The sequence below is a fragment of the Euleptes europaea genome, chromosome 4 (genome assembly GCF_029931775.1).
Source record: "Euleptes europaea isolate rEulEur1 chromosome 4, rEulEur1.hap1, whole genome shotgun sequence".
NCBI classification, from domain to species: Eukaryota; Metazoa; Chordata; class Lepidosauria; order Squamata; family Sphaerodactylidae; genus Euleptes; species Euleptes europaea.
In genome coordinates, this window is record NC_079315.1 from 51,908,590 (window position 1) to 51,936,361 (window position 27,772).

General features: G+C 42.1%; 1 protein-coding gene across 1 annotated transcript in view; it reads left to right on the plus strand.

Annotated features, from left to right (window-relative positions):
- The window catches only part of PCSK5 (proprotein convertase subtilisin/kexin type 5), a 341,064-nt gene that overhangs the window by 107,633 nt on the left and 205,659 nt on the right, over positions 1–27,772 (plus strand). The window contains exon 6 of the mRNA XM_056848984.1: positions 24,675–24,763. Coding sequence (XP_056704962.1) covers positions 24,675–24,763 — 89 coding nt within the window. The remainder of the gene's footprint in view (positions 1–24,674; positions 24,764–27,772) is intronic.

Sequence of the window (27,772 nt, forward strand, 5' to 3'; positions counted from 1 at the left end):
AGAAGTATAGATGAAAGCAGGAAGAAGCCTTCAAATATTAATTACTTGAGCACTGTGGTAATACTTAGGAAGTAATGATGGTTTCTTAAACTACTATGGTATGCAGGAATCCTGCCAGATATTTAGTTTGGTATGAACTAATTGGCAGGGATTCATGTAGTTGTCAGAGGTACAGGCTTATACTAGACTTTCACATTTATTTCACTAAAGACAGCTGTGGGTGAAGTCATTCTTGCTATGTAAGGTATTGTCTTATTATTGGTTTAATGCTCAGTTCCAGTGCCCATTGCTGTCTGTGATATTCAGCTATCTGTGTTTTACTCCATGTAAGCCCATGCACCTATTTCATTCCCTATAGCAACTTCTGCTTACAACACCTTCCCATAAAAGCATTTGTTCTTCTTCAGTCTCATATATGGCTAGGAAGCCTGAAAAGGAGTTCCAAGCACAAAGTAGCACCCCTGTCAAACAGAATTAGACGGGATGGGGTGTTCATACTGATTGGCTGCCCCATGCACCCTTTATTTTGGTCAGTAAGCTACCATGCACCATCTTCCAAGTAGCCTTTTTCCTGCCTAAGGAGTTTCCACCAACCTAAGTGGCTCTTCCTTAGATTGGAAGAAGACTTCAAATTTGAGCCAAAAAAAAGGTGAGGTATAACTATTTTTGTAATTAATTACAAATAAATGCTGCTCAGTGGAGTAGTAGGATATGAGTAGGATCTACCCCACTGCTATCAACTGTTGTGGGAGGTGGGGTTGTTGAAACAATCCACAGAGTACACATGGGACGCAGAGAGAAATAATCTCAGGTTCTGCCTCCCTTACTTACCTGTTTGGGTGCATTGTCATTGCACCCCCATTTGTCTGCATTCCTGAGGAGGTAAAGATTCTGAGCAGAGCCGTGTTAGACATATTCAACAACAATGTTTGTTATCTCCCTTGGCTCTTTGTTATCTTGTTGTGCAAAGTTCCTTGGGTGAGCTTTTCTTCACCAGTTTCCATCCTCTATACCTATCTCTTAGCTCAGTCAAGCTAATTACATTTTGCATTGTACCTTTGCATCCTGAATCCAACTGCTATTCTTTGTAACAACCCTCCCACCTTCTAACCTGGATACAAGGGCTGATGGATCTTCATTCTTATTTGTAGCCCAATGAGATTTGACTTACAAAAGCTTGAAAAAAAAGAGTACTGGTTTCTGCTACTGGATTTGAATTCTGCTCTGCAACTACAGATAACTCGCCTGAAATAACTCTCATCACCAAAGTCTTCCTCCCCCATATTTGTGTTTTAAAGGTGCACAGCATGAGGCCCAGGCAGTATAGTGCCAAATTGCATGCCCTGTCTTCTGAACTATTGGTGGGCTTTATATAGAACTTTGGAATGCTGTGATTGACTGCAGGTATCATAAGCAATGCCAAGTTTGGGGTTGTGTTGGGAATTAGAAGAGGGAGTTTTTTTTTTGGGGGGGGGCTCTGTGAAATCTTTCAGAGATATGACAAAAGAAGAAAAGGGAAATAACAACCCAAAGTGAACTGAATTGAGAACCAAAAAGGTTAATATAAATGTATGGGCTGAATATGTATAAGTTAAAAGCATAAATCTAAACAAATATAGGAATATAATTGACCCTGATCGAACACATTTTGGCCCATTGGCCTTCTTCTGTGGTCATATAGTATAGATATTAAACATACAGGGCTCTATCATGTACAATATTACATGAATACTGGCTCCAGACATCATTTCATTCTTTGACCAGGGGAGAAAGGTATACAATTGAATAACCATATAGGATACGTGTACCTGTCCATGGCTGCAAAATACTAAGAAAAAGCTCTCTGTTTTATATCTCTGCCTTTGGTCAGAGTATCTATATATCTAATTCCCAAGTCGGCTTCCAGCCTGCAGACACTTAAATCCGCAGATAGGGGGCAGAAAAAATCTGAAACTTTAAAAAAAACATGGGTCAATAATGGTCTTTTGTATTTATGTACATTTGTGAGGTTATCATTTGGGCCTGGATATGTGTTTTTAAGAATATTATAATAAATATATATTTTCCTATATTTGTTTAGCTTGATGCTTTTAATTTATACACATTCAACCCATACATTTATATTGTCTTAATCTTTTTTGTTATTAATTTAATCTTTCAGAGATATGCCAGGATTTTCAGTGGTATAATGTTGCATCAGTGGTATGCCTGAGGCTAGAGAGGTTTAGAGAGGTCTACCCATATCATTTCTCTGATACTACCCAATCCTATGCTGGTGTTAAGGATACACTACTGTGATGCTGGTCTAGTACAGGCAGGGCTTGCCACCAGTGTATCTCCAGATACACCAGAATATTTGGGGGATATGCTAGTATATCTCTGAGTTAGGGCTTAGTTGCATTCTAAGCCTGTTAGCCATGGGACTTAGAATTGCACTGTTGGTACTGGATCCAAAAAGAAACTTTGGACTATAGTAGTATACAACAAAGATTAATTAGATGGTATATTTTCATAGACTCATATTGAAATGCCTGCATTATTGTATTAATCTCCAAAGACAATAATACAGTAGGAGGTCAAAAGTTCAAAGCAGTTTGTTTATTAGGCCCAATATACATACCAGGTGAGAACTGCCCCAAAGGCGCAGGACACTTCACATCAAGAAAAAGGATTGCAACAACATTTATAACCTCTGGTCAGGGGTGTTACAATATACGTAATGTAGTGCATAGATACACAAAGACCCAATGATGGATACCTTTGGATTAGCATAGGCCTATCAGTGTGGTTTGAGGCGGGAATTTAGGTGGCTACATGAAGAACCGAAACGTAACATTCTTTTCTGACACTTCTGGTGTCTTAAATCACTTGGTCTTAGGCCTTGTTAAGGAGCCTGGTTGTACCAGGCCTGCAGGATGAGATCACTGACACCTGATAGCAATGGATGCCAGCTTATGCTAACTCATATTCACATACTAGTGAATATGAACCAAAGATTTGTTCTCTTGCCCCTTATACATGGGGCATTGCCTTTACAGATGTGTGCCTGATGCTATGCTCTTATACTTGAGCATACTACCTCATAAAGCTATGAGGGTACATACATGTGAAAGAATGTTTATGTTTTCCCATAAATGAAGTTTATAGGCACTTCAATATAACTATAGGTCCTGGGGGTGGAATTAAAGGTCGTTGGGACAGCAATGGAAATGAATTCTTGGATCCCAGTACCTCAGTTTAACTGGGCTGTAAATTTTACTATTTGTTATTAAGCAGCAAATTGCTAGGGCAATGTAGGGCTGTATCTTCCATGGCCAAGCAGTTGCATTGGGCACATAGCGAATACCTCTTGAGTTAACAGGTCATTAGGAAGATAGATATTTAATCTTTTGGATGAACGGTAAGATTAGCCTTCCTGATCATTAAAGCAAACAGTACCCCTGTACTTTTTTGTGTAAGTGCTGAAATTAAAATTTAGGATGAGTTCCAGGGAAGCATTTACATGATTTTAACTAGATTCCCCTTGCAGTTTTGTTTTACATGTCTCACTCAACATGAAGAACTGGACATTTTTATGCATGTGTCTATTCATTGTCTTCTGCACTGAATATGATGCTGTTGCCTAGCAAGCAAGAGGACTGAGAGACTTAATCCTCAAGGTAGCATGGTTGGAAAAAGACTGAGTACAAGACATGACTAGTGATCCAATTACATAACTGTGGTAGTTTTAATTAATGCCAGAACCAAAGCATCATCTTTTCTAAATATTATTTGCTTTTCCTTTAGGATAGTAAGAGGGAACATAGCATTGGACTGAATATGCAGTTAAAATGTATAGATGACTTCTATTATAGTTTTTATAATTAAAACAAACAGGATTTTAGCTTTAAAAATAGGACTAGAATAGTCTAAAAGAAAAATACTTCATTCACATAACTCCTTTTTATAACTTAGAATGAGTAAATGAACAAGAAAACCCTTTTCATGATAGACACAAAAAAGTGTCATCCTTCCCACTTTTCCAATGTTACTGATCAAAACTGTTTAACTGTATCTCTTTATTAATTACTTCCCTCCAAAACCAAAGAAAAATAGTCAGGATTTTTCCCTCCTCCTGTTTCAAGTATATGAATTATAGATGATAATGACTTAAATTACCTTCTCAGCTTCTGACTCTGGACTGCTGAATAACACAGGTATATTCAGTGGATGTGTTTCTGATCTAGGTAAAGTTAAAAGCTCTTATTTATTTAACAGAAATAAATAATAGAGATTTCAATGAATTTCCTATCTAAAATAATATAAAAGTCCATGTTCAATAAAGGAAATATCAAAATGCTGTATGGGCTATCTTTTTTCTCCGTTTCTTGGCACTGAAAATGTTACTTTGAATGGAATGGGATGACTGTGCATTAAGTGAATCAACATTTTCCCCATATCTACTTCTGTCCCTTTACTGGAGGCCTAAGAAAGGAAGGCAGAAGGCATGTTTTTGCAATTTTGTATACATATTTATTTTAGCTCCATAAGGTGAGGTCACAGACTGAATAACGAAGCCCACTTACAGTGCAATCCTAAACAGAGTTAGACCCATTCATTGAATTCTGCTTAGAATTGCAGTGTAAGTAGAGGTGCCATATGCGATTGAAACACCTGCATTCCTTGTTGATGCTCAAATCAGCAATGGGAGAAAATTGGGGGGGGGCATTGTCACTGATTCTCTAGGATTTTGCTGCTCTCTATGGTTATTACCATAGAAATCTGGGAAATCTTAGGGCATTGGTGATATCATTTCCAGATTTTAGCCAGAAGCAATGTTGACACATGCCCCATGCCCTGCCTCCCCCCGCCCAAGTCTCCTGGGTATGCCAGGCATATACCACCTTAAGTGTAAATATTTTAATTCTGTTCTACAGTATCAAGTCAGATCTACAGATATAATACATCAGTGATCATGAATACATTCACATGACTAAAATTCATGCCTACATATCTGAAAGCTGTATAACAAGAAACACTGGGCACTAAGGTTGTAGGTCTAAGAACACTTTTATGGGAGTACTCCAAGTTCCATTGAATAAAATGGGACTTCTTAGTAGACCTGCTTAGGATTGCTCCTTATATAATCTATCAGGGTCCAGCTATGGATATCTTCCATTGTTGATATCTGGATATCTTCCATTGTTGGAGTTTTTATCCATAAGAAGTAGGGATATGCATTCGGATATGCTGAACTGAAAAAAGGCACCATTTGACTGGAGCAGGAAAAAGCCTTATTTGAAAAAGCTGGAAATTTTTGGCTTTTTCCAGCATTTTCCAGGGTTCAGTGGGGTGGTTTTTAAAGACAGAGGCACTAAATTTGCAGCATAGCTGCTGGTAACTTGCCTTACAAGAACCCCCGAGTTTGGTGAAAATTGGATCAGTGGATCTGATTTTATTAGCTCCCAAATGGAGGAAAAATGGGAACCAATTCAAGTCTGCCTTCCAGCTAACAGAGACCTGGTTGCACCAAAGCTGGGCCCCTTGGCCTTAAGATCCTGCTGCTGAATGCCAGGTCAGGAAATTGGAAGACTACAGTCATTCAGAATTTAATCCTGGAGGGACAGGCTGATTGGCATGCATTACAGAGATCTGGTTGGATGGAAACCAGAGGCATTACAGAGATCTGGGGGTGGAAATCTGTTTCTGCTGTGCTCTCCAGGTTTATCTGTGCAGCAACAGGCTAGGCCATGGGAGTGTGGAAGTGTGGTTACGGTAGTCTATCGTGATTCCATCCATCTACTGATGTGCCTCCTCTGTCTGCTGGTGACTGCGACAGGGTAAAGATTCTGCTGATATACTGTCCACCACACTGCCTAGCCATCTCTCTTCCTGAGCTAGCGGAGCTTGTCTCGAGCATGCTGGTGGAGACCCCAAGACTGGGGTCATGGGTTACTTTGACATCGATGCTGAGGCCAAGCTGTCACAAGTGGCTCAGAACTTCATGGCCTGTTCCAAGTTATTACTGGCCCCGCACATTAAGCAGGACACTCACTGGATCAGGTCTGTTATACTGATGGGAGGGGATATGTGGAGGAGGGGAGTTAAAGCTTATCCCCTTGTCATGGACAGATCATTACCTGATAGAGTTTAGATTTATTGCTTCCTCCTTCCTCCGCAGGAGTGGTGGACCAATTAAGATGGTCTTCCCCAGGTGTCTGACGGATCCCAATGGTTTCCTATCAGTGCCTCAGGATTTTCCCACCTCAGCTGCTGACAATTCTGTTGAGGCCCTGACTGCTCTCTGGAATAGGAAAATGGCCTGTGCTGTTGACACAGTTGCCCCTAAGTACCCTCTCCCTATGTGCTTGATTCATTATAATGCTTAATCAAACTGGACATTTGGGAACTTAAGGCTCCAGTCCCCTTTGGTCCAAAGGAAGATTCCTTGGAAAGGCTTTGTGCATAAGAATGAGGTTGCATAAAATTCTGTGTTGGATTCCAAAGTTTACCATCTGCTAAGCAAGGAGTCTTCCTCTGTGGAAGAAGAGATGCTACTAATTTCTCAAAAGAAAGGTTAAAAAACCAATCTCAACTTACTTGCACTTCCCATTTTGTGTTGAGTTGGACACCTCTGCTTACATGAACATTTGGCATGCAATTCGGTATGTTCAGTAACTTGCTGTCTGTGCTGTAGTGGCATTCAGAGTACTGACTCACCAGGTAGCTGCTGTTGACACATTCTCCCCATTTGCATAGACCGTATGTAACCTTGGATCATCACAAGCAGGCTGTATATTGTTTTAGATCAACTAAGTTTGTTGGACGCTGCGCCTCTTCCCCACTGACTCTGGACACAGACTTTTCAGGAATGGAGTGTAACTTGAATTTCTGCTTGCACAAGACATTGTGAGAAAATATATACACACATAACTGACCATCCATTTATGAATGATTTTGAACATTTGAACAAGCTGAATTTTAAAAGCTGGACTTTCCCAAAAATATTCAAGACTACTGATTTCTGTTTGCAGTCAGGCAGTGACCCAAGCTGAGACGTTGAGCAAGCATTCCTGGATGGAAGAAGTCTTTCTTCATCAGAGGCAGCCTCTTCCATTAGAAAAAGGGAGCCCTTGAATAAAATCCATGGATTAGAACACAGGGGATAAAAGACAAGAAAATGTGTTCATCAATTTATTAACCAAAAATGAAAGTGTAGAATGGTTATTACTTTTTGTTGGTCATTTTAATGCCTGTCCAGGCTTTTTCAAATTGCAGAATCCCAGTGGGTTTTTTTGGTGTTAAAAAAGTGCCAGTAGTCAAGTTTGCACCAATGTCCACTAACCCCCCCCCTCAGGTTTTTTCTGAGGGTCCACTCACGTTCTCTTGCTGAGTGGGGTAGGGTGGCACACACAGATCAGCCCTTGGGAGAGCTCCCCCCAAAAGGGTACTGGCACTAAAATACTGACAAGGTTATGAGCCCTGCAAAAAAAAGCCCTGCAAAAGAAGTATTATGTCTACTTTTTATCTGTTCAGTTTTAGCAGATTTTTGTGCCTGATTTTACTTTAAGTTCTCTCATTTATGACAAGTAGTCAAGAGCTAAGGGAAAACTCGATTATAATATGTGAAATATTTGCATTGTGGTGAACTATTTGCAGCAAGAAATTTTAATATTACATTTTTAAAAAAACTTTGTTTCCTTTTTTGCTTTCTGATTATGAATGTAGCTTTTCATTACATATTTATTTTTAGACTATGACAAATGGATTGTGCAAGCTAAAGGGGCAGGGGGGTGGATGTGTGGCGGCCGGGAGCAGCACAGCCACAGCGCCTCCACAAAGGCTTCCTGGCCACCATGGAGAAAATTAAAAAAATGTAAAATCGAGGAAATGACCCCATAGAAAACAATGAGGCAACGCCACCAAAAAAGGTGGCACAGCAACGCTGCAACTCGAGGGGGGTGTTCCTGTGGTGAAAGGGGTTAGGATGCTGCCTGAAGGCAGCTCTGCCCCCTGGAATGCCTCCCACATGCTGGTGTGGGCTCCCATTCCAGAATTTCGCTCTTGGCGTAGCTGCGTCGGCAGCGGAGCTCCACACAGCGGCATGGTTTACCAGCCCCGGCATTAATGCCCCCCATGCCAGCGTAAGTGCCCCTTATCATGTGATAAATGGGCACTTACATAAGCACGGGGTCACGCCAGCTCCTATGCCCCCCTTCAGGATTCCCCCCCCCTTCAGGATGCCACTCTACAACTTTTTTCTTCAAGGGTAGACAGTCCTGTTTGAAGTTCTTCTGTGCAAACTTCATCAAAATGAATTGGGAGCTTTGCAGAGCATCCTAGTGACATGGTGGGATAAATTTCCAGAAAACAGCACTCAGTGTTTGCTTTTAATATTTCATATTTTCAGGAACATTTAAGCCTTGTGGTGCTACTTAAATCCATGATTAGTTATTAGTATTGGTTATTATTTTTTGGTCTTCCTTCTTTATGTTGCTGTATCATACAGACTATGCCACTTCCATAGGGATATCTACCAGTTTCAGGTGGAAACTTTGGCTCTAAGCAGAATCCAGCTTGAGACCCAGAGAGTCTGTGCAAATCCATCCCACTTAAACAAACCATGTAGCACATGGTAACTCAGAAAACCGAGCCATAATAAAGTCTGTAAAAGTTGATCTCATCATGTCTGGACATCCATCCCATCCTTTCTTGCAATCCTACTCGAGCCATTTCTCTTGTTGAGTATATTATTATTGTTATTGTTCGTCGGCGTGGCTTCTGTGCAGTCCCACATGGGCCAGCCCATGTGGAGGCCAGCCACGTAGAATTTTATGCTGGAAAGCTCTAGAAAGTTTGAGTCACTCGCACTCCTCCCCCACCCAACGTCTCTTCCCGCCTAAGCGGTCATGTGACAGGGGAGGGGGGAGCGGCCCTCCCTCCAGTTCTTTCTTCGCCACCGCGTGAGTTAGAACGTTTTCTGGTGAGCTCTTGGCTTTTCTTCTATCTATGGAGAGTAGGATGGCACTCTTCAAGAAATGTTCCTCTTGCGGTTACAAAATGTCACAGTTAGATGAACATGACGAGTGCATTTATTGTTTGAGGGAAGCGCATATCTCAGCGTCCTGCAGACATTGCAGTTCGCTTACCCACCGTTCCCGACAAGATAGGACCTTGAAGATTAAGGCTCATTTATACGAACAGTCCTTAGCCCCTGTGCTGGGGATTTCTTCTAAAAGATCTTCCCCCTCGTTGTCCAAAAAGAAGAAAAAATCCAAGACTTCTACTGGATCTAAGAAGTCTGGTGATCCTAAGGCATCGTCTTCAAAATCTAAAAGATCTCCTGATAGGTTGTTGTCCTGTCGACAGGAGAACACGGGTTCTTGGCGTCGATCGCTGTCGACATCGAAAAAAGAATCGACGTCAAAGAAGGACTCAATGCCGAAGCACGACCCCCTCCTAGGGTCGACTCAGTGCCGAAAATCGGATCGACGTCAGGGGATGGTTTGGCACCTAAAAATGGCTCGGTGATCAAGAATTCTCCGAATCCCTTATCCCCACCGGCCTCCCTTAAGTGCACTCTGCTTCTATCCCCCATCAGAGTACAAGGACAGGGGTCTCGCAACCAGCAGCCCCGCTCCCCTAGATCGGGTGAGGCACTACTCCCTTCCCCTTCATCATCCAGGAGACGTCACAGCCAGGCTCCATCCAGAGGGAAGGATTCTGTGAGTCGCGGACATTCTGTCTCTCCCAGAAGGAAAAGATCCCCTCGGGAGGATCGGCTCTATTTTTCCCCTTCGGAGCACAATGTGATTGTGATTCCTTACTTCCATTCTGACTCTGAATGCAGATCTTGAGCCTCGGCAGAGTCTCATCGCAGTGATTGCTACAGAGCTCGTCAGTACTGGGACTGGAGGGGCAACTGTTCCTGCTGTCGTTCCCCATCCCCCTGCCGAGGAGATAGTCGACATCGAGACTCCTTTCAATGTCGTGACTCGCCCGGGGTGTTGGAGCGATGTCGAGATTTTTCGCCATGACGGCATGACGATGGGTACTGACATGACCCCTCACCTAAATGTTATTGCAAGGAGCTTTGGCACCGAGTGGTCTGATCTACTTCACGACATCACACTTCAGTGTCGAGAGGCAGCTCCAGATCTCTGAGAGACCGGGGAGTGACGGCATCAACATTGGGAACCTCGGCACCAAGGGAAGATGCCAGTCAAGCGAGGCAGGTTTTCCACCCTGATTCTTCAGAGTCGGAGGAGGATTCTAGGTTGTCCCGCAGAGGTTCAGAGACTTCCTCCTGCCCATCGCCAGATGATGTAGTGGTCAACCCATTCCCAGTTTCCCCGTCAGAAGATATTAGGGGCTATAATGAGCAACTGGCCAGAATGGCTAAGGCTCTGGAACTTAAGGTTAACCCCGCACAGACCAGGGTAAAGGACCCTGTAATGGATGTCCTTTACTCCCCAGAGGCTGAACCAGTCGCCATCCCCATGGTGAAGGGCATCAGAGAGGTTGCTCTCACCAATTGGGCCAAGCCGGGCGGCTTCTTATCCCCTGATCCCCAGGAAGGTGGACAACTTATATAGGGTTCAGGAGGGAGAACATCCTTGCCTCTATCAGCATCCCCAAAGCAGCTCTTTGGTAGATGACACTCTACCAGCCAGGGGAAAAGCTGGGTCCCACTCCTCTCCCTCCGACAAGGAGGGTAGAAAATTGGACTTCCTGGGTCGTAGAATTTACTCGGCAGGCTCCTTAGGCTTAAGGGTTGCCAGCCATAGTGCCCTAATGGGGCACTATCCGATGCTACTATGGGAACACGTCACCGACCTGTTCTTGGATGTGAGTGAGGAAAAGATAAAGGTAGCCAAGGCCATGCAGTCAGAAGGCTACAGATTAGGCTGTCACCAGTTGCATGCAGCAAGATATGCCGCAGATGTTGCCAGCAAGACCCTGGCTTCCAGTGTAGTGCTACGTCTCTTCTCCTGGCTCCGGTCCTCTAACTTGCCTCAAGAGGCTAAGAATAGATTAGAGGACATGCCATTTGATGAATGAGCTCTCTTTAACCAGGCTTCGAATGAGTACCTCCATAAATATAAGAAGGATAGCGCTGTAGCAAAATCGTTGGATATTACAGCACCCACATCATCAGCCTCCTCCTTTCGGCCCAGGTACAAGCCCAGACAGGCCCCCTCTTATTATAATAGATGGTACTGCTTCACCCCATATCAATATTCAAACCAACAACAACCCTTTAATCCGCCTGAGCAAAGGAGGTTCCCCTCAAAGATCAGAGAAAAGAGGGGTGACAGATCCCTACAGAACAGACCCAACCCCAAGAAAGGTCCCCAATTACTGACCATTCATGTTTCTGAGTTACCTGCATTGCGATTTTTAAACAGGTTGTCTTAAGTTTTATGCAGAGTGTTCTATTTCGTTGGATTGTTGGGTTTTGTCCATAATAAAGAAAGGTTATTTTTGGGAATGGCTTGATTGTCCTCCTTCTTCGTATCCACCGCAGAGGGACGTACAAGCTCCCCAGGTGTTGAAAGATGAGATTGCTGAGTTACTCCAGAAAGGCGCTGTCAGTCGGGTTCCGTTGGACCAGAGTGGCCAGGGGTTTTACTCGCGATACTTCCTGGTAGATAAAAAAGGTGGTGGTAAGAGACCCATCTTGGACCTCAGGAAGTTGAACAAGTTTATCCATGTTAGATCCTTCCATATGGTGTCAATCCAGGTGGTGTCACGGCTCGTGTCGTTAAGGGGTCTACACTCTTAGCTTCACTTCTCAGTAAGTGATATATTTTATCATATTCAGTGAGACCTCACAGACAGGAGTCAATGATAATTCCTACTACTGTAGGCTTTCTATTGAAGTGTGCCAGAAAATTTATAAACAAGGAACTTCCTTTAAATAATATTTATTTCACATTATATATATATATATATATATATATATATATATATATATATATATATATTCTTAAAACATGTCATAAAGTACAAACATTTATGATTCTCTTACATGTTCATTTATGTTAATATATGCAAGCAGTTTCAAACAATCTTTATAAGCAATTTCTCTATGTAAGGTTTTTTTAAACCTGTAATGCATTTCATTCCGGAATAAATCAGTTTACAGAAATCCTGTCAAAAGATGATTAAATGTAAGGAAAGAAAGATTTGATTAGTTAAGGCATCTTAGACTTAAATCATTCAAAACATCTTAAAATCATTACAGGCATCATAGCAATATTTAAGGACAAAAGACATGCTTTTATTTTGCCATGTTATTCGTAAATCATCTTAACTTCATGGGAACTGAATATATGTTCAAGATATTTATATGTTTCAGTATGTGTTAGCTGTGTGCTGCACAATGCTGTGTGCAGAGGATAGAATACTATAAGCTTTGTATTTAATCTATTCTATGTTTATGGACTTCTGATCATTGTTAAGATCAGGAATGCTACATACATGCTCAAAGTATGTGTGTATCTTAACAGTCAGCAATGCAGAGCTTATGTGTTATGTATAATTCATTATGTGTAAGCTTAAGGCTGTATTAATGTTCTTATGGAAGACTCAGTTATTCTCTGGCTTTGCCAATTTCAGAGAATATGTTTACTTAGTTAAGAGTCTCCATAAATAAGCCTAATAGGTTCTGTATATGTTTTATGTAAACATATTATATGTGCCTTATGCATTACCACAGAAAACAGAGATATTCCTTTCTTTTCAGGAATATCTCTGGCCTCTTACCCTGAGAAAGTTCTGAAGCCCTCCTGTTATTTAGAAAAGACTTCTGAACAGGTCTAGGGAATTATCTATATAGGATCTATGTAGGATATACAATCCTCATGCTTGCCAGCATTTGGAAAGCCAGCACAGGATCAGACAGATCTTCTTTGAGGTTCCATTAATCCTTGCTAGGATCAATTGAGGCTCAATATACCAAATATGGTAAAGATCCAATACACTTAGACTCCCATCTGTAAGGTAGAGTATTAGGAGTACTAAGGTCTCCATCTGTCAGGAGCGGGCCTGTTCGGCTCCTCTGCTCCTCTGAGGTGTTATGACTTTCTCGCAGCTTCTCGCAGCTGCCTCGCTTTGTTGTTCTAACAGACACTTTATCTCGTGCATTCCTCTCCCGTGGGAAACTGAGTTACTATGCCAACCTGCCATATCAGCTATGCTAATATATATTACTGATTTGTGCCAGCCAGCCATTCTTGGCTTAGTTAGTTTGCAAGCACTGTTAACCCTTTTGATTTTTCCAATAAAGTCAACTTGCCTTAGGACTACCTGTCTGGGTTGTTGCTTTTGGGGATTCTTTGGGCCAAGGGCTTACACCATCTTTGTCATGGAGCAGCCTGCCAGCATTTCACTTCAGATTCTAGAGAACTAGAATTGCTGAACTGAATTCCCTTTCAAAAGGGATTTCTAGCTGTAAGCAAGAGACTGTAAATCTATTTCATAATATGTAAAAGATGATAAGAGAGTGAAGCCTGACAACCAGAGTCGTCTCCCTTCAATCTCCTTAGGTTTTACATCTCCCAAGATGGAGAGAGCAAGGCCAGACAGATTGAAGCTGTCCTCCATTTACTCTCTCTTAGTCTCACGCAAGAGACAGACCAACTTTTTCCCAAGTTTTACATCTTTGAAGATGTGGAGAGTGAGGTCAGACAGCCTCAGCCATCTTCCGTCAACTCTCTGCCTTCTGGCAGTTTGGTTCTGGCTTTTATTCTCTCAGACCAGTGGTCAGCTGAGCTGAGAGGCTAGCACCTTCTGTGCCCTGGGCAGGCTACACTAATACCACTTGGCATTGAGTCACACATGGTGGTGATGTGCCATTGTCGCTTGGTCTGTGAAAAAAGCTTTACTATGTTTGTGGCATTAAGTCACCAAGTTCACAAGTGCAAGGTCACCATCTGTTATACTGTCATTAGATGGTAGCAATATCTCCTCACAGAGGGGCTAAACTTCCAGGCAGAAATGACCTTCTTGTTAATGTCAAGAAGTGATGCCGGATAAGTGATGCCGATATTATTCCAGACTCAACCATCAAGCGGGCAACATTGCATATCTTAATCTTGTAGTTTTGCAGTTTTATTTATCTCAAAAGAGTTTTAACCAGCATTACCTTTACTCCACTTTCTTCTCACATCAATTCTGTTCAGAGAAATAAGCCTCTTCTATGCTTTACCGATAAGATTCATAGGAATACCACAGGGACAGCTATCTATCGCTTAAGCCCGTGACAGTGGGGACACTGTTAACTTCAGGCATGTTCTTTGCAGTGTTAGACCTCAAGGATGCCTATTTTCACATAGCGATCTATGAGTCGTGCAGGAAGTTTCTCCGCTTCTCCTGTGAGGGCGTTAATTTTCAATACAACGTCCTACCCTTCGGTCTGGTTACTGCCCCCCGCATCTTCACTAAATGTGTGGGGGAGGTGATAGGTCATTTAGCCACTCAGGGTATTGCTATTTTTCCCTACTTGGACGACTGGTTGGTGGTCAACTCTTCCCCCAATGAAGTCCAAGAGAGCATATGTGCTACCCTTTACCTCCTAGAGAAACTGGGATTAATCATTAATGAGACCAAGTCTAGACTGGAGCCCACTCTGAACATCGAGAACATTGGGGCGGTATTGGACTCTCAACTAGCCAAGTTATTCCCCCCTTTACAGAGGGTGAGGGCAATTCAATCTATGGTAGAAGCTTTTCAGAGAAACAGGTTTCAGAAGGCGATCCACATCCAAAAATTACTAGGACTTATTGCATCCATCACAGCAGTGGTACCTATGGCTAGACTGAGGATGAGACCACTTCAACTGTGGTTTCTACAACATTTCCGTCCAAACGTGGATAACCAGGGAAAGATGCTTTCCATCCCTAGGACTGTGGTAAAATCCCTTACTTGGTGGGGATGGGATTGTAACCTCCTTGCAGGCGTACAATTTGGGGTGCCTACCCATGACATCCAGATTGTTACAGATGCTTCCCTGATAGGTTGGGGAGCACACTGTGGTCACCTGCAGACCGGGGGAGGTGGTCTCTGGAGGAGTCCCAGCTACACATTAACCTGTTGGAACTCAGGGCTATAAAATATGCTCTGATCTCTTTCGCAGGGACGATACAAGGGAAACAGATTCTGGTTGCAACAGACGTGGTCGCGAAGTACTTGTTGGATATTTGTAGGGCTGCGACCTGGTCCAGCCCAGCTACCTTTGTTCGCCATTATTCCATGAACATTGGTACCCGCTGTGATTCAGTGGTGGGTGAGGCAGTTTTGAACTCAGTTCTGTAGGGAATTAATAAAGGTTGTTAGTTGCAACCACACTCCCGCCTCCTGTGTTTTGTTATCGTGCTATTCTCCCATGTGGGACTGCACAGAAACCATGCCGATGAAAAACAGTGTTGCTTACCTGTAACTGTTGTTCATCTAGTGGTCTTCTGTGCAGGCACACATCCCTCCCTCCGTCCCGGCTGTGGATTGCTCTCTTTACAGGACAGTACTACGGTGGCAAAGTGAAGAACTGGAGGGACGGCTGCTCGCCCCTCCCCTGTCACATGATTGCGTAGGTGGGAAGAGCCATTGGTTGGGGGAGGAGTGTGAGCAGCTCGAACTTTCTAGGGCTTTCCAGCTAAAATTCTCCACGGTTGGCCTGCGCGTGCGCAGTACTCAAGTGTGCCTGCACAGAAGACCACTAGATGAACAACAGTTACAGGTAAGCAACACTGTTTTTATCATCATCATTCACAATTCTGAATGACTTACTACGTGTGAATGCAGCAAACTGAATTCAGCAAACAAAATTTGGCAGTACTGTTTGTAGCCTTACTGCTTCTAAGGCCATAAACATCCAAGGCACCAGGTGGATGCAGTAGATGAACAGAGGGGGCTGAGGAAAACAGTATATAATCCCTTGAAATTCTTTCAAGACAGCTGCACAAACATTGCTGACGTACTTAGGGCAGACAGCTAATAACATGAATGTTTGTGACTCACTTTTTGCCAGCATTCCTTTATATGCAAATTCACTTCAAGAGCGTAGGTATGAGAGTGAAGGAAATTATGGATTGGAGGATTTTGTTTGAGTGAGTTATTTAGTAATACCTTTATTGCTACAAAAATTGCTGTAATAATCACATAATACAATTGGACTAATAGTTTGAGACGGACTTCAACTGTACTGATTTATTGCCAAACTTTAATTTTTATCATGCTGCCAACAAAGCTGCTCTAGTTGTGCCGTTAGTTAGCATGAATAAAACAATTTTTTTCTCTGAATGGCAGTCTTTCCAACATTAAAGTTGTTTTTATTGTATTAAGGCTATAATAATCAAGGCTTCTGAATTTTTGAGCTATTTTAAGTTTTACTTTTAAGAGCAGTATTTATGCCTTAAGCAAGGAAGAGTCTTATGTAGCTGTTTACACACTACATAGAAATGCAAGTAACAGAGACCTGATACTCTTGTGAACATATGTTTGGAATGCCATGGCAGGAAAGAGAACCTTAAGGCGTGATTTGGACTGGGAAACAACTGATGACAAAAGAGTTAAGAACCCCCACCACTTCTTCACTCGAAAAAGATGTCTTTAAAACTCATCTGGGGCTCTAACAGCTCATTCCTGAGGTTGGGTGTGTGTGTGAAAGGGCTTAGGAGGCATGCAGGAGCTTACGCTGGCATTAGGGGCACTTGCACCATTCAGAAAGGGCAGGGCGACGGCATATGCAGAGTTAGGTTGGCAGTGGGAGTTGGCTGACAGCAATGGAATGGGTGAGGTGGTGCAAGCTCCACGCCTGTGCCACAGAAGCTGTCACCATCCCCCGAAGGGATATTCCCAGGGTGTTCCGACCACTAGGAGCATTCCAAAGTGCTTTCAGCTAAGAACACCCACTTATATATATATATATATATATATATATATATATATATATATATATATATATATATATATAATTTTTTATTGTTTTCTTCATTTAATTAACATATATATAAAAGCGTCATTCATTTAAAAAATCAAACAAGATAAAAAGTAAATAATTATAGCAATTAGAATATAATTATTTACTTTTTATTATCTTGTTTGATAATGTTTTATCTTGTTCGACTCCCCCCTCACCCTCTTCCATCCTAAGTTAAATTTTATATACTTTTGCTAACAGCTCTAATCCCTATCCTGTTAACTATTGTATTCTTATCCTAACTTATCTAATTATTAATTCAGTATCTTAATCTTAATATAATCATAATTCAAAGTTGTCCAAGGGATTAAATCAAAGAATATCCTTTAAATGGTCCCGTTAAAAATTGCTTCTCACAGTAAAGTCTTCCCGCCTCCCATTCCCCCCCAAATTGTACATTGTCTATCTGATTTATCAAAGCCATAAGTTTTGCCATTTCTGTCAGTTCTAGCATCTTATTTATCCAGTCCTTTTTTGTCGGTATCTCGTCAGTCTTCCATTTGGCTGCATATATCAAAAAGGTTAGGCAGGTAAATATTGTATCCGGTATCATGCTTAAAAGCATCATTTCAGGCGTTTTAGAAATATTTTGTTGTAGAATCCCTCTTAGTTCTTGATATATCATCTCCCAAAATTTCTTGGCTTTTTCACAGGTCCACCAAACGTAGTGAAAAGATCCTACTTCTTTATTACATTTCCAACAGTTTGGTGGCATAGAGGGAAAGGATTTTGCTAATTTCTTCGGTGTTAAATCCCATTTATACATCATTTTATATACTTTCTCCCTTAATAACTGCGAGGATAAACGTTTCAAATCCTTTGTCCATAACCTTTCCCATTTCTGCAACATTATGTCGTGACCCAACATTTGTGCCCAACTGATCATGGTAGGTTTTATTTGTTCTTGTTCAGTATACAATTCTAGTAACAGCTTGTACATCTTGGATATAAGATGGTCATTTGTGTCCAGTAGGAGTTTCTGTAAAGTTGATTTAGTTTTAGAAAATCCAGTTTTCAAATCTTGTAGGTAAACAGAGTTTATTTGGTGATACTGGAACCACGATAATACATCTTTAACTTCTTCATACTCTTTAAGTGAACATTTTGTACCTTCCCATTTCAGAAGATCCTGGTAAGTTACAAATTGAGCAGGTCTTAATGGACATAAAGTTAGCATTTCTTGTGATGAAACCCATAATGGAGTTCTTACTTCCAGTAAGTGTTTATACCTAGTCCATATTCTATAAAGGGACGATTTAACCAAATCTTGGTACAATATGTATTTTACGCAATTGTGCAAAAATAGATTTACTTGCCCAAATAATGTCTATTCTAGAGTGTGAATCATGTCTAGCTGAATAAAAGGTAAATTCCTTGTCTGCTACATTTAACCTTTAAGGATGTATTATCATGTAGCGCTCTCATAAGGTATACTAGCCTCTTATTCACTGTAGACTCCTGCAGTTTCGCCCATAGCCTGGTCCTTGAGATTGAATCAAATGCTGCTTTGAAGTCAATAAATGCGGCAAATAACGGGGTTGTCCTCTTAGCTATATACTTCTCAAGAGGTCGGGACTTTATTGGTCCCCGGGGCATTCTTTGCGGTTTTGGACCTCAAGGATGCTTATTTTCACATAGCTATCCACGCTTCGTGTAGGAAATTTCTCTGATTCTCCTGTGAGAACACCTGTTTTCAATACAATGTTTTACCTTTTGGCCTGGCGACTGCCCCCCGAGTGTTCACTAAATGTGTGGGGGAAGTGATAGGCCATTTGACTACACAGGGGATTATTATTTTTCCCTATTTAGACGACTGGCTGGTGGTTGGCTCTTTCCCCAGAGAGGTCAGAGAGAGTGTTGCAATAACTTTATGCCTTCTAAGTAAGTTGGGCCTCATTGTCAACAAGACCAAGTCCAGACTCGAACCCATGCAAAGCATTGAGTTCATAGGAAAAGTGCTTGATTCCCAACAGGCCAGGCTGTTCCCCCCCTTCAGAGGGTCTGGGCAATCCAATCTATGGTGGAAGCCTTCCAAAGAAATCGGTTCCAGAGGGCAATTCATATACAAAAGTTATTGGGTCTGATGGCTTCCACCACAGCGGTGGTACCATTAGCCAGACTCCGGATGAGACCTCTCCAGTCGTGGTTTCTACAACATTTTCGCCCGAATGTGGATAACCAGAGGAAAATTATGTCTATCCCTAGGGTGGTGATCAGATCCCTACATTGGTGGGGCCAGGACTATAATCTCCTAGTGGGTGTGCTCTTTGGGGTACCGGCACACGACATCCAGCTGTTTACAGATGCATCCCTGACGGTGGGGGGCGCACTGTGGACACCTGCTGACCAGGGGGCAGTGGTCGTCAGAGGATTCTGAACTGCATATTAACCTCCTCGAACTCAGGGCTATAAGACACGCTCTGATTTCTTTCGCAGGTATACTACAGGGCAAACGGATCCTGGTCGCAACAGACAACGTGGTCACAAAGTACTACATAAACAAACAAGGTGGTACAGGATTGCGACGACTTTGCGAGGAAGCCGTCCTCATTTGGGAGTGGGCCATTCAAAACCACATCGTTCTAATGGCCATTCATATTGCAGGGCAGTCCAGTGTTGTAGCAGATGCCCTCAGCAGAGACTCAGACTGGCAGCACGAGTGGTCTTTAAGTGACCACATTTTGTCACGACTATGGGCTCGTTGGGGTACCCCCTCCGTGGATTTATTTGCCACAGGAGACAACGCAAAGTGCCCTGTATTTTGCTCCAGAATGGCAAGGGACCCACAATCGATAGGGGATGCCTTTCAGATCCCATGGACGGGACAGTTAATGTACGCCTTCCCCCCACTCCCCTTGGTTCACAAAGTGATCGGCAAAATAGCAGTGGAACAGGCCCAGGTGATCCTGATAGCCCCGTTTTGGCCGAAGGGGCCGTGGTTCCCACTCCTGTGGAAACTGGCCCGGGGTCAGTTCTGGGAACTCCCAGTGTCCCCGGATATGATTTCCATAGGGGAGGTGCGGCATCATGACCCCGTTGCATTCCACCTGACAGCCTGGGCAATTCAATGATAGATGGAATCCCCAGGGAGGTGGCAGAGGTGATTGTGGCAGCCAGGAAGCCTTCCACTAGACGTTCTTACAGTAGTAAGTGGAAGGGGTTTGAGGTCTGGGCACTGGAGAGAGGGTTCAGCCCTTGCTCATGTCCCCTAGCCCGGGTGCTGGAATATCTTTTGTCCCTTAAGGAGAGGGGATTGGCGAATTCGTCAGTTAAAGTGCACCTAGCGGCTATTTCATCTTTGCATAACGGGGTGGAGGGTCGTTCCTTATTCTCTCATCCCCTGTATAAGAGGTTTTTAAGAGGTCTTAATAACATCTTCCCTCTGGTTAGGGCTCCCCTATCTTAATGGAGTCTTACTAGGGTGCTGTCCCAGCTGATGACCAAACCCTTTGAGCCATTGGCTTCTTGTGCGCTTTATTACCTCAGCTACAAAGTAGCATTTCTGGTGGCCATTACATCAGCCAGGAGGGTAAGTGATCTGTCTGCCTTGCGTCATGACCCTCCATTCCTTAAGGTGCATGGTGATAGGGTGGTTTTGCGCACCAGTGTGGATTTCCTTCCTAAAGTGGTTTCTACATTCCACACATCTCAGGATATAGTTTTGCCCACCTTCTTCCCAGATCCCCAAACGGAGGAGGAAAGACGCCTACACACGCTGGATGTTAGGCGGGCACTTTTATTTTATTTACACAGGTCAGTATCGTAAGGATGATAACCTGTTTGTGTGTTTTTTTGGCCCAAGGAAGGGACATAAGGCCTCCCCTCAAACCATCGCTTGATGGGTAACCAAGGCTATCTCTATTGCTTATCAGTCAGTGGGCAGGGAGTGTCCCCTCAACCATAGGGCTCATTCCACCAGGCCGCTTTCCTGGGATCGGCTAATTTATTGGATATTTGCCGGGCTGCAACCTGGTCCAGTCCAGCTACCTTTGTTCACCACTACTCCATGGATGTGGGTACCCGCTGCGACTCTGCAGTGGGGATGGCAGTCTTGAACCCAGTTCTGTAGGGAGAAATAAAGGAATGTTAGTTGCAACCTTACTCCTGCCTCCTGTGGTTCATTAGCATGCTATTCTCCCATGTGGGACTGCACAGAAGCCGCGCCAATGAAAAACAGTGTTGCTTACCTGTAACTGTTGTTCATCTAGTGGTCTTCTGTGCAGGCACACGTACCTCTCTCCTTCCCCGCTGTGGGTTGCTCTCTCTTGTAGGTCAATTCCACGGCGGCGAAGTGGAGAACTGGAGGGATGGCCGCTTGCCCCTCCCCATCACATGACCGCTTGGGCGGAAAGAGCCTCCGACAGGGAGGGGGAAGAGCGGACTGAATGTTCTAGAGGTTTCCAGCTGAAGTTCTCCGCGGTTGGCCTGCATGTGCACAGTACCCATGTGTGCCTGCACAGAAGACCACTAGATGAACAACAGTTACAGATAAGCAACACTGTTTTTTCAATACAAGCTTGCTATGTGTGTGCTAAGGTAGTAGGGGAAAAGTCATGGAAAGTCATCATGAACGATAACGGGAACTGGATGGAACTGCTGAGTTCTTAGGCTCCAGACTATGTAAAACAACCAGATAAGCATGGAATGATGACGTGCCCGACAGAGCATGGATTTGGATAAATGTCTTTTCTCCAGTACAATCGAGGCTCAGTGTTTTGCTTGCTAGAGTAACTGAGCCGGCAGCTGCGAATAAAACTGTTTTTCTTGACAAGTCTTGGGTCTCTCTCCCCCCACGAACCCCGGTTTTCTGCTACACTATGGACCTGTTCCTTCAAAGGGAGTGCAACCCCGACCAGGATTTGACACCTCAAATCCAGGGTCACACCTTCCACCTACCAGTAGCACTTCTGTTGTGTCAGAATTAAGCTTCACTTTATTAGCTTGCATCCACTCCAAAACTGTCTCCAGGTACCAGTTCAAGATTTCCACATCCTCAGACTGAATAAACTGCAAAGTATCTCAAATAATTGGACAAGTCAGATCCCTGGCACCATCTGACCCTGTTACTGCTAATGTAAAGTCCAAGTCTGATTCAAGACATTTTATGTGCAAAGTGCTGAGCAAAACGATCACACCGGGTTACCGAGCAGTCCACCTCCTCCTGCAGGCAATATCCCACCAGGCCTCTGACCATCCGGAGCAGTCTTTCTCCACTGTCCCTCTAGCCATCACCTGCAGCCCCTCAGTAAACCAAGGGCTACTTGGGCTCTAACACTTGAGAGAGGGTGCCTGGGAGTGATTGTGTCAACTGCCCGGGTCATTTTCCCATTACAGAGGTCAACCAAGGCATCAGCAGGAGCACCAACCATACCAACAGGAAAATCCCCTAGAGTCATCAGAAAGTCATTTGGATCCATCTTGCTCTGGGGGCAGATCATCTTAATGGATACCCTGTCCCTGCAGAGTACTGGTGACGTTGTAAGTCTAAAATGTACTCTTATTTTGATTTGTGGTCATAAATGTGTAATGACTTTTGTGGTATTTTATTTTAATCTATTTTTGTTGTGTATTATTTATTACTATTACTATTAAAATTGTGCAAACACATGAACACTGCCCATCATTCTTTCTATTTTTATTATTCAAGTTCATTCCTCACGTTATGTGCAGTGAAAAAGTGAAAAACAGAGATAATTAAAAGCAACTGGGAGTAATTCAACAGAAAAGTTTAAATCACAGGTTTCCAAATCAGAAGGAATAATATGTCAATGAAATGTTCATATTTATATTTTTGAAAAACATTTAAAATTTTATTAGTACATTCAAATAGGAAATTATTATACATACCAATGGGAACCTGCAAGAAATCCTCCCATCCTCTGACCCCTTTCTGGCTGTGATTCCCCATCCATGCTGGCCCCATTTGCCCCATCACATATATCCATTGGTTTAGTAGAAAGATAGTCTGTTTAGAATTTCAGGCTTTACAGGGTTAGTGTTTAAAATATTATATGTCTTGGTGGTTCACAGTAGTACACTCTGATGGGTTCAGACTGCAACTGGTCTTGAAAATGTTTGTGAGTGCAATCATACATAAACTGTTTAGCTACATCTGTGAGAGTTTGGAATGGAGACCTATATTCTCATGAAACTTACAGCCCATTCCAGGGTGGGGGGAAGCTCCATAGGAGCCTGCATGACCCTGCACTGGCATAAGTGCCCATTTAACCCAGGATAATGGGCACTTATGCTGTCCTGGGTGGCACACATGCCACCTGGACGACCCAGAGCGGCGTGGGCCTCCGCAGCCACTCCAGGACCGAAATCCAGGAAGCGGCAGGCTGCGCCGGCATCAGGAGGGTGTTTTCGGGGCATTCTAAGGGGTGGAACTGGCATTAGTCAGCTTCCTAACCCCTTTTGCCCCAGGAATGCCCACCATTTTTGGTGGTGCAGCCTCGCTGTTTGCAATGGGCCATTTTCCCCTTTTTAATTTTTTTTATTTTTAAAAAAGCTTTCCCTCCACAGATCTCCCCCCCCCCTCAGGAATGGGCTGCCCATTTCTAATTTTAAGAAAGTTCATTGGCCTAGAGTGATTTGAGCAACCCATTATTTTGTTGTTGCCAAATAGTGCCCCCCCCATCTTGTTAATAGTTTTGTGTGCTCTGTGATGTACACAGGAAGTTCTGATACAGTTTATTTAGGTGGTCCCCTTCACTGAATGCAAACTGGCCTTCTTCACTGAAATCAGGCCACCCATGAAGGTAGGAAAGTTCTGCTTGTATACTGGAATGCACATGCTTCCAAGAGGTAAATTGTCACAGGACTTAATGATATAATACATTTTTATTGAGTAATGGTCTACAGATGTGTTCTGGGAATCTGTGCCTCCCAGGTGCATGCAGGTGAAATTTTGATCAGGGCCATGACTCAAGGGGAAACGGTGCTTACGTCTCCTTTTGCACTATTGTCCTGATCTGCAAGGTCTCAAGAGGGCATTACTTGCCCTGTTGAGAGTGCCCTGTATATTGCCAGGGTACATGTCAGTTGACCTAGCAGGAGAAATAGAGCTTCCCCAGGGTTGTCAGATCAGGAGAATACTGCTGCAGGAAGGCTTAAGTCCTCTCCCCTTTCCTTCTGCTGTCCTGATCCAAAGTGGACCCATGTACACAGTGGAGGCATGGACTCCTAGAACATGTCTGCTTACCTGACCTGGAGCATACCCAGGAAAAATATATTGTGTCATTAGGCCCTGATGCAACTAAGTTATTTTGCAACTTATCTGATTGGTACTAAGGCTGTTGTACAGGTATTCTTATAATACATTGAAAGTGCTTTCTAAAATTTATAGGTGCTGCAACTCCCACCGGTATAAAACTATACACTTAGGTTGCTCAATAACTTTCCTGTATGGCCTCAGTTTAATATGTGCTTGTACTATGGTGTGTTCTTGCTGCATTTGCCTAAAGCATCTGTCTTGATACAGTAAAGGCAAAGTCAGTACGATGCGACTTCAGTGGGCCTAAGCAATTTTAAATAAATTCTAAACACACAGAATTCTTGTGTATGCATCTAAAAATACATGCTACAAACTAGGGTTCTCTAGAAATTTCTTACATATTTCATCTGAAAAGAAGATAAAAGCTATTAAATGCAGACCATCTGTCTATCTTAATGTATAATGTTACTTAATTTAAAATATTTATTCTGCCTACAGGCATGGAACCCGTTGTGCCGGAGAAGTGGCAGCTACTGCAAACAATTCACACTGTGTAGTGGGAATTGCATTTAATGCCAGAATTGGAGGTAAGTTTTCATTAATAAATATCATTGAAACAATAACTTGATTTTTGTTTCCACATATTAATATTTGAAAATATTTAAAATATATTTTTGTGATTTTATGATACTGTTTTCCCTTGAAGCTGCCTCAAGCTGGGCTCTGGAGCAGCACCATATAAATTCTCTAAATAAGTAAATGCTTTTGATGGGGAAATATCTGTGACATACATTGACTATATAGTAATGTAATTTTGACCAATAATGATGTAGTGATAATTTGCATTCTCATTCATCCCTTATAAATAGCTAAATTTCAAGTTTAGCTAAAAATTTATATGAGTATTATACAACGATTTTAGCATAGATATATCTTGGGAAATGTATCACTTTTAACCATTAAAGTGATCCACATTAAAGTGATCCGCCATTGCATGTTTTTATATTAACTTTTGAGCTTAACTAGACATGCAGGGCTAGTATATGTGTTATATTGCCTTCTACAAATCCTGTGCAGCCCAAGTTTTTATGTTGCACCATTTTGGCTTGGTATTCCACTGGGTGTGAATAGATATTCATGCAGTTTTTCGGTGGTTGAAATATGAAAAATATGTTTCTTCTCATATGGATCTTAAATATCTGAGGGTTATGTAAATTCACATATAGATTCTATGAACTTGACACATTTACACATTAATATGGAAGTAAGTCCAGCGTTGTTCAGTGTGACCTACTCCCAGTAAAGTGCTGTTAGGATTGTAACTTCTTTAGTTATGAATCCAACATGTTAACTATATACTATGTACATAAAGTATGTATTTGTATACACACAGATGTTTGTCCAGTTTCCCTTATATCCTTCATCCTTAAAAAAGGTGAAGGATTATATGAATGAATCATACCAATATGTACATGCTACACTGTCATCACATACTACCTCATATAAGCGGTGGGTGGGGTGGTGGTGGCAGGAAGCACATTTACATACTTATTTTCCCTCCACAATCCCTAGTTGGTAAATATATGAACCAGACATTTGATGCTGGTAAATTTTGGTTCCCAGTTCAGTTTTGAATGCCATAAACCTCATTTCATCTTTCATTAATATTTAGTATAGGCAATGCAAAGGTATTTGTAGAAAAAAACACCCTTTTACACACTCATAACAGTTGTAGTAAACTGGATCTATGTGTGTGTTACAGAAGTTATGGCCAGGAACAAGGGCAGGCTAAAAATCCAATAACTAACTAACTAACTAACCAGAAGGATTATCCGGGCTGTGTAACCGTGGTCTTGGTATTTTTCCACGGTTACACAGCCCGGATAACCTACAAGAACCAATGAACTCTGACCGTGAAAGCCTTCGACAATATTTTTAACCAGAAGGAATTATTCGTTTTAAAACAGCAGGTGTGAAGTTTTTTGTGCTTCTTTTCTGCAAAACCTGTATAGTATATGACTTTAGACAGCTTGCTTACCTTCTTGATAATCAGCTTCAGTTAAATATATAATATTGATCATTTACCAGATAGATACGCTAGGAATGCAGCAGTGTTTTATTACAACATTCTAAATATCTGAAATGAGATTATTTTCTCTTTCTTTTCTCTTTCTTTCCAATATGTTTTATTTATAGGACAGCATTTTATAAGGGGGTAGATTCTTACAATTCAGTTTTCTTTAATATATGGGAGGACTTTAATTTCCAAATACTTCTTAAATCCATATAATTGGCAGACCTATGAGCTTGGGTGATTTTGATGCTATACTGCATATTTATTCAGTTGTCTGCACAAGCCAAATGTAAAGAATTATAAAGCTTTGAATGCATATGCAGAGATAGTATTGCAGGATACAATAGCAACCTTTTTTGAAATGGCTCAGATTGTAGGTTTAACTACCTTGATATTTATTCCAAATTTAGATACGAACATTCAGAAGAAGCATTTCACTTTTTCTCATTTCTTATGCCACAAATCTTCCTGAACTTACATGTTTCAAAATACCAGCTCTGCATCTTTTAGTTAAGCTATGTATTGATATTAGACATTCCCTATTAAATTAAATATTAGTATATTGAATATGACTAACAATCATTTTTGTTACATCATCAGAGTTTCTCTGTTCACAAGCCATGTTCATATATAAGGTACCAATTGTTAGTAAACAGTATTCCTTCACTGTAGTTTCTCTGTTTTTACAACTTCGCTCTTTTCATCACTTGTCTGCAAACACATTTATAAAACTACCTTTTGCCTGCTAAGTGTGACTTTTCATATTATGTAGAATTATAATTTTCATATTTAGTATTTATCAAATGCCTAAAAATGCTAATATGTAGAGTAGCTAACTACAGGCTCAAAGTCTAAATGAGTTTCAGAGGGTAACTGTGTTGGTCTGCAATAGAACAGCCAGATTCGAGTCCAGTAGCGCCTTAGAGACCAACAAGATTTTCTGGGTATAAGCTTTTGAGGTGTATGATCAGTAGGTGTCTGGTACAAAGTGCATCATCAGTTCTTTTGTTCAAAGCTCCCTTCTTTTGTTCAAAGCTCCCTTCGTCAGATTCTTTTGTTCAAAGCTCCCTTCATCAGATTCTAAGCTCCCCTCATCAGATACAAGTTGGAATGGAGATCTCTGAGTCCTTATATCCCAGTCAGAAGGTGGGAAGGGTGAGGCAACAAAAGAACTGAAGATGCATCTTATACCAGACACTTACTGATCATACACCTCCAGTAACCATTCTAAACACACCAAATGATCCATTGTCTACAACCAAGCTCTGTGCTACAGTCACATCTGTTCCAATCCCCCGGACAGAGATTTTCACCTGCAGGATCTACAGCAGACATTTTTGGGACTACAGTACCCACCCGATGTAGTAAGGAAACAGATCAACAAAGCCAGAACAATAAGAAGGGATAACCTGCTGTAGGATAGGCCCAAATGCAACAACAGCAGAACACCACTGGTGGTTACATACAGCTCTCAGCAAAAACCAATTCAGTGCAACATTAACAACTTATAACCTATGCTAGA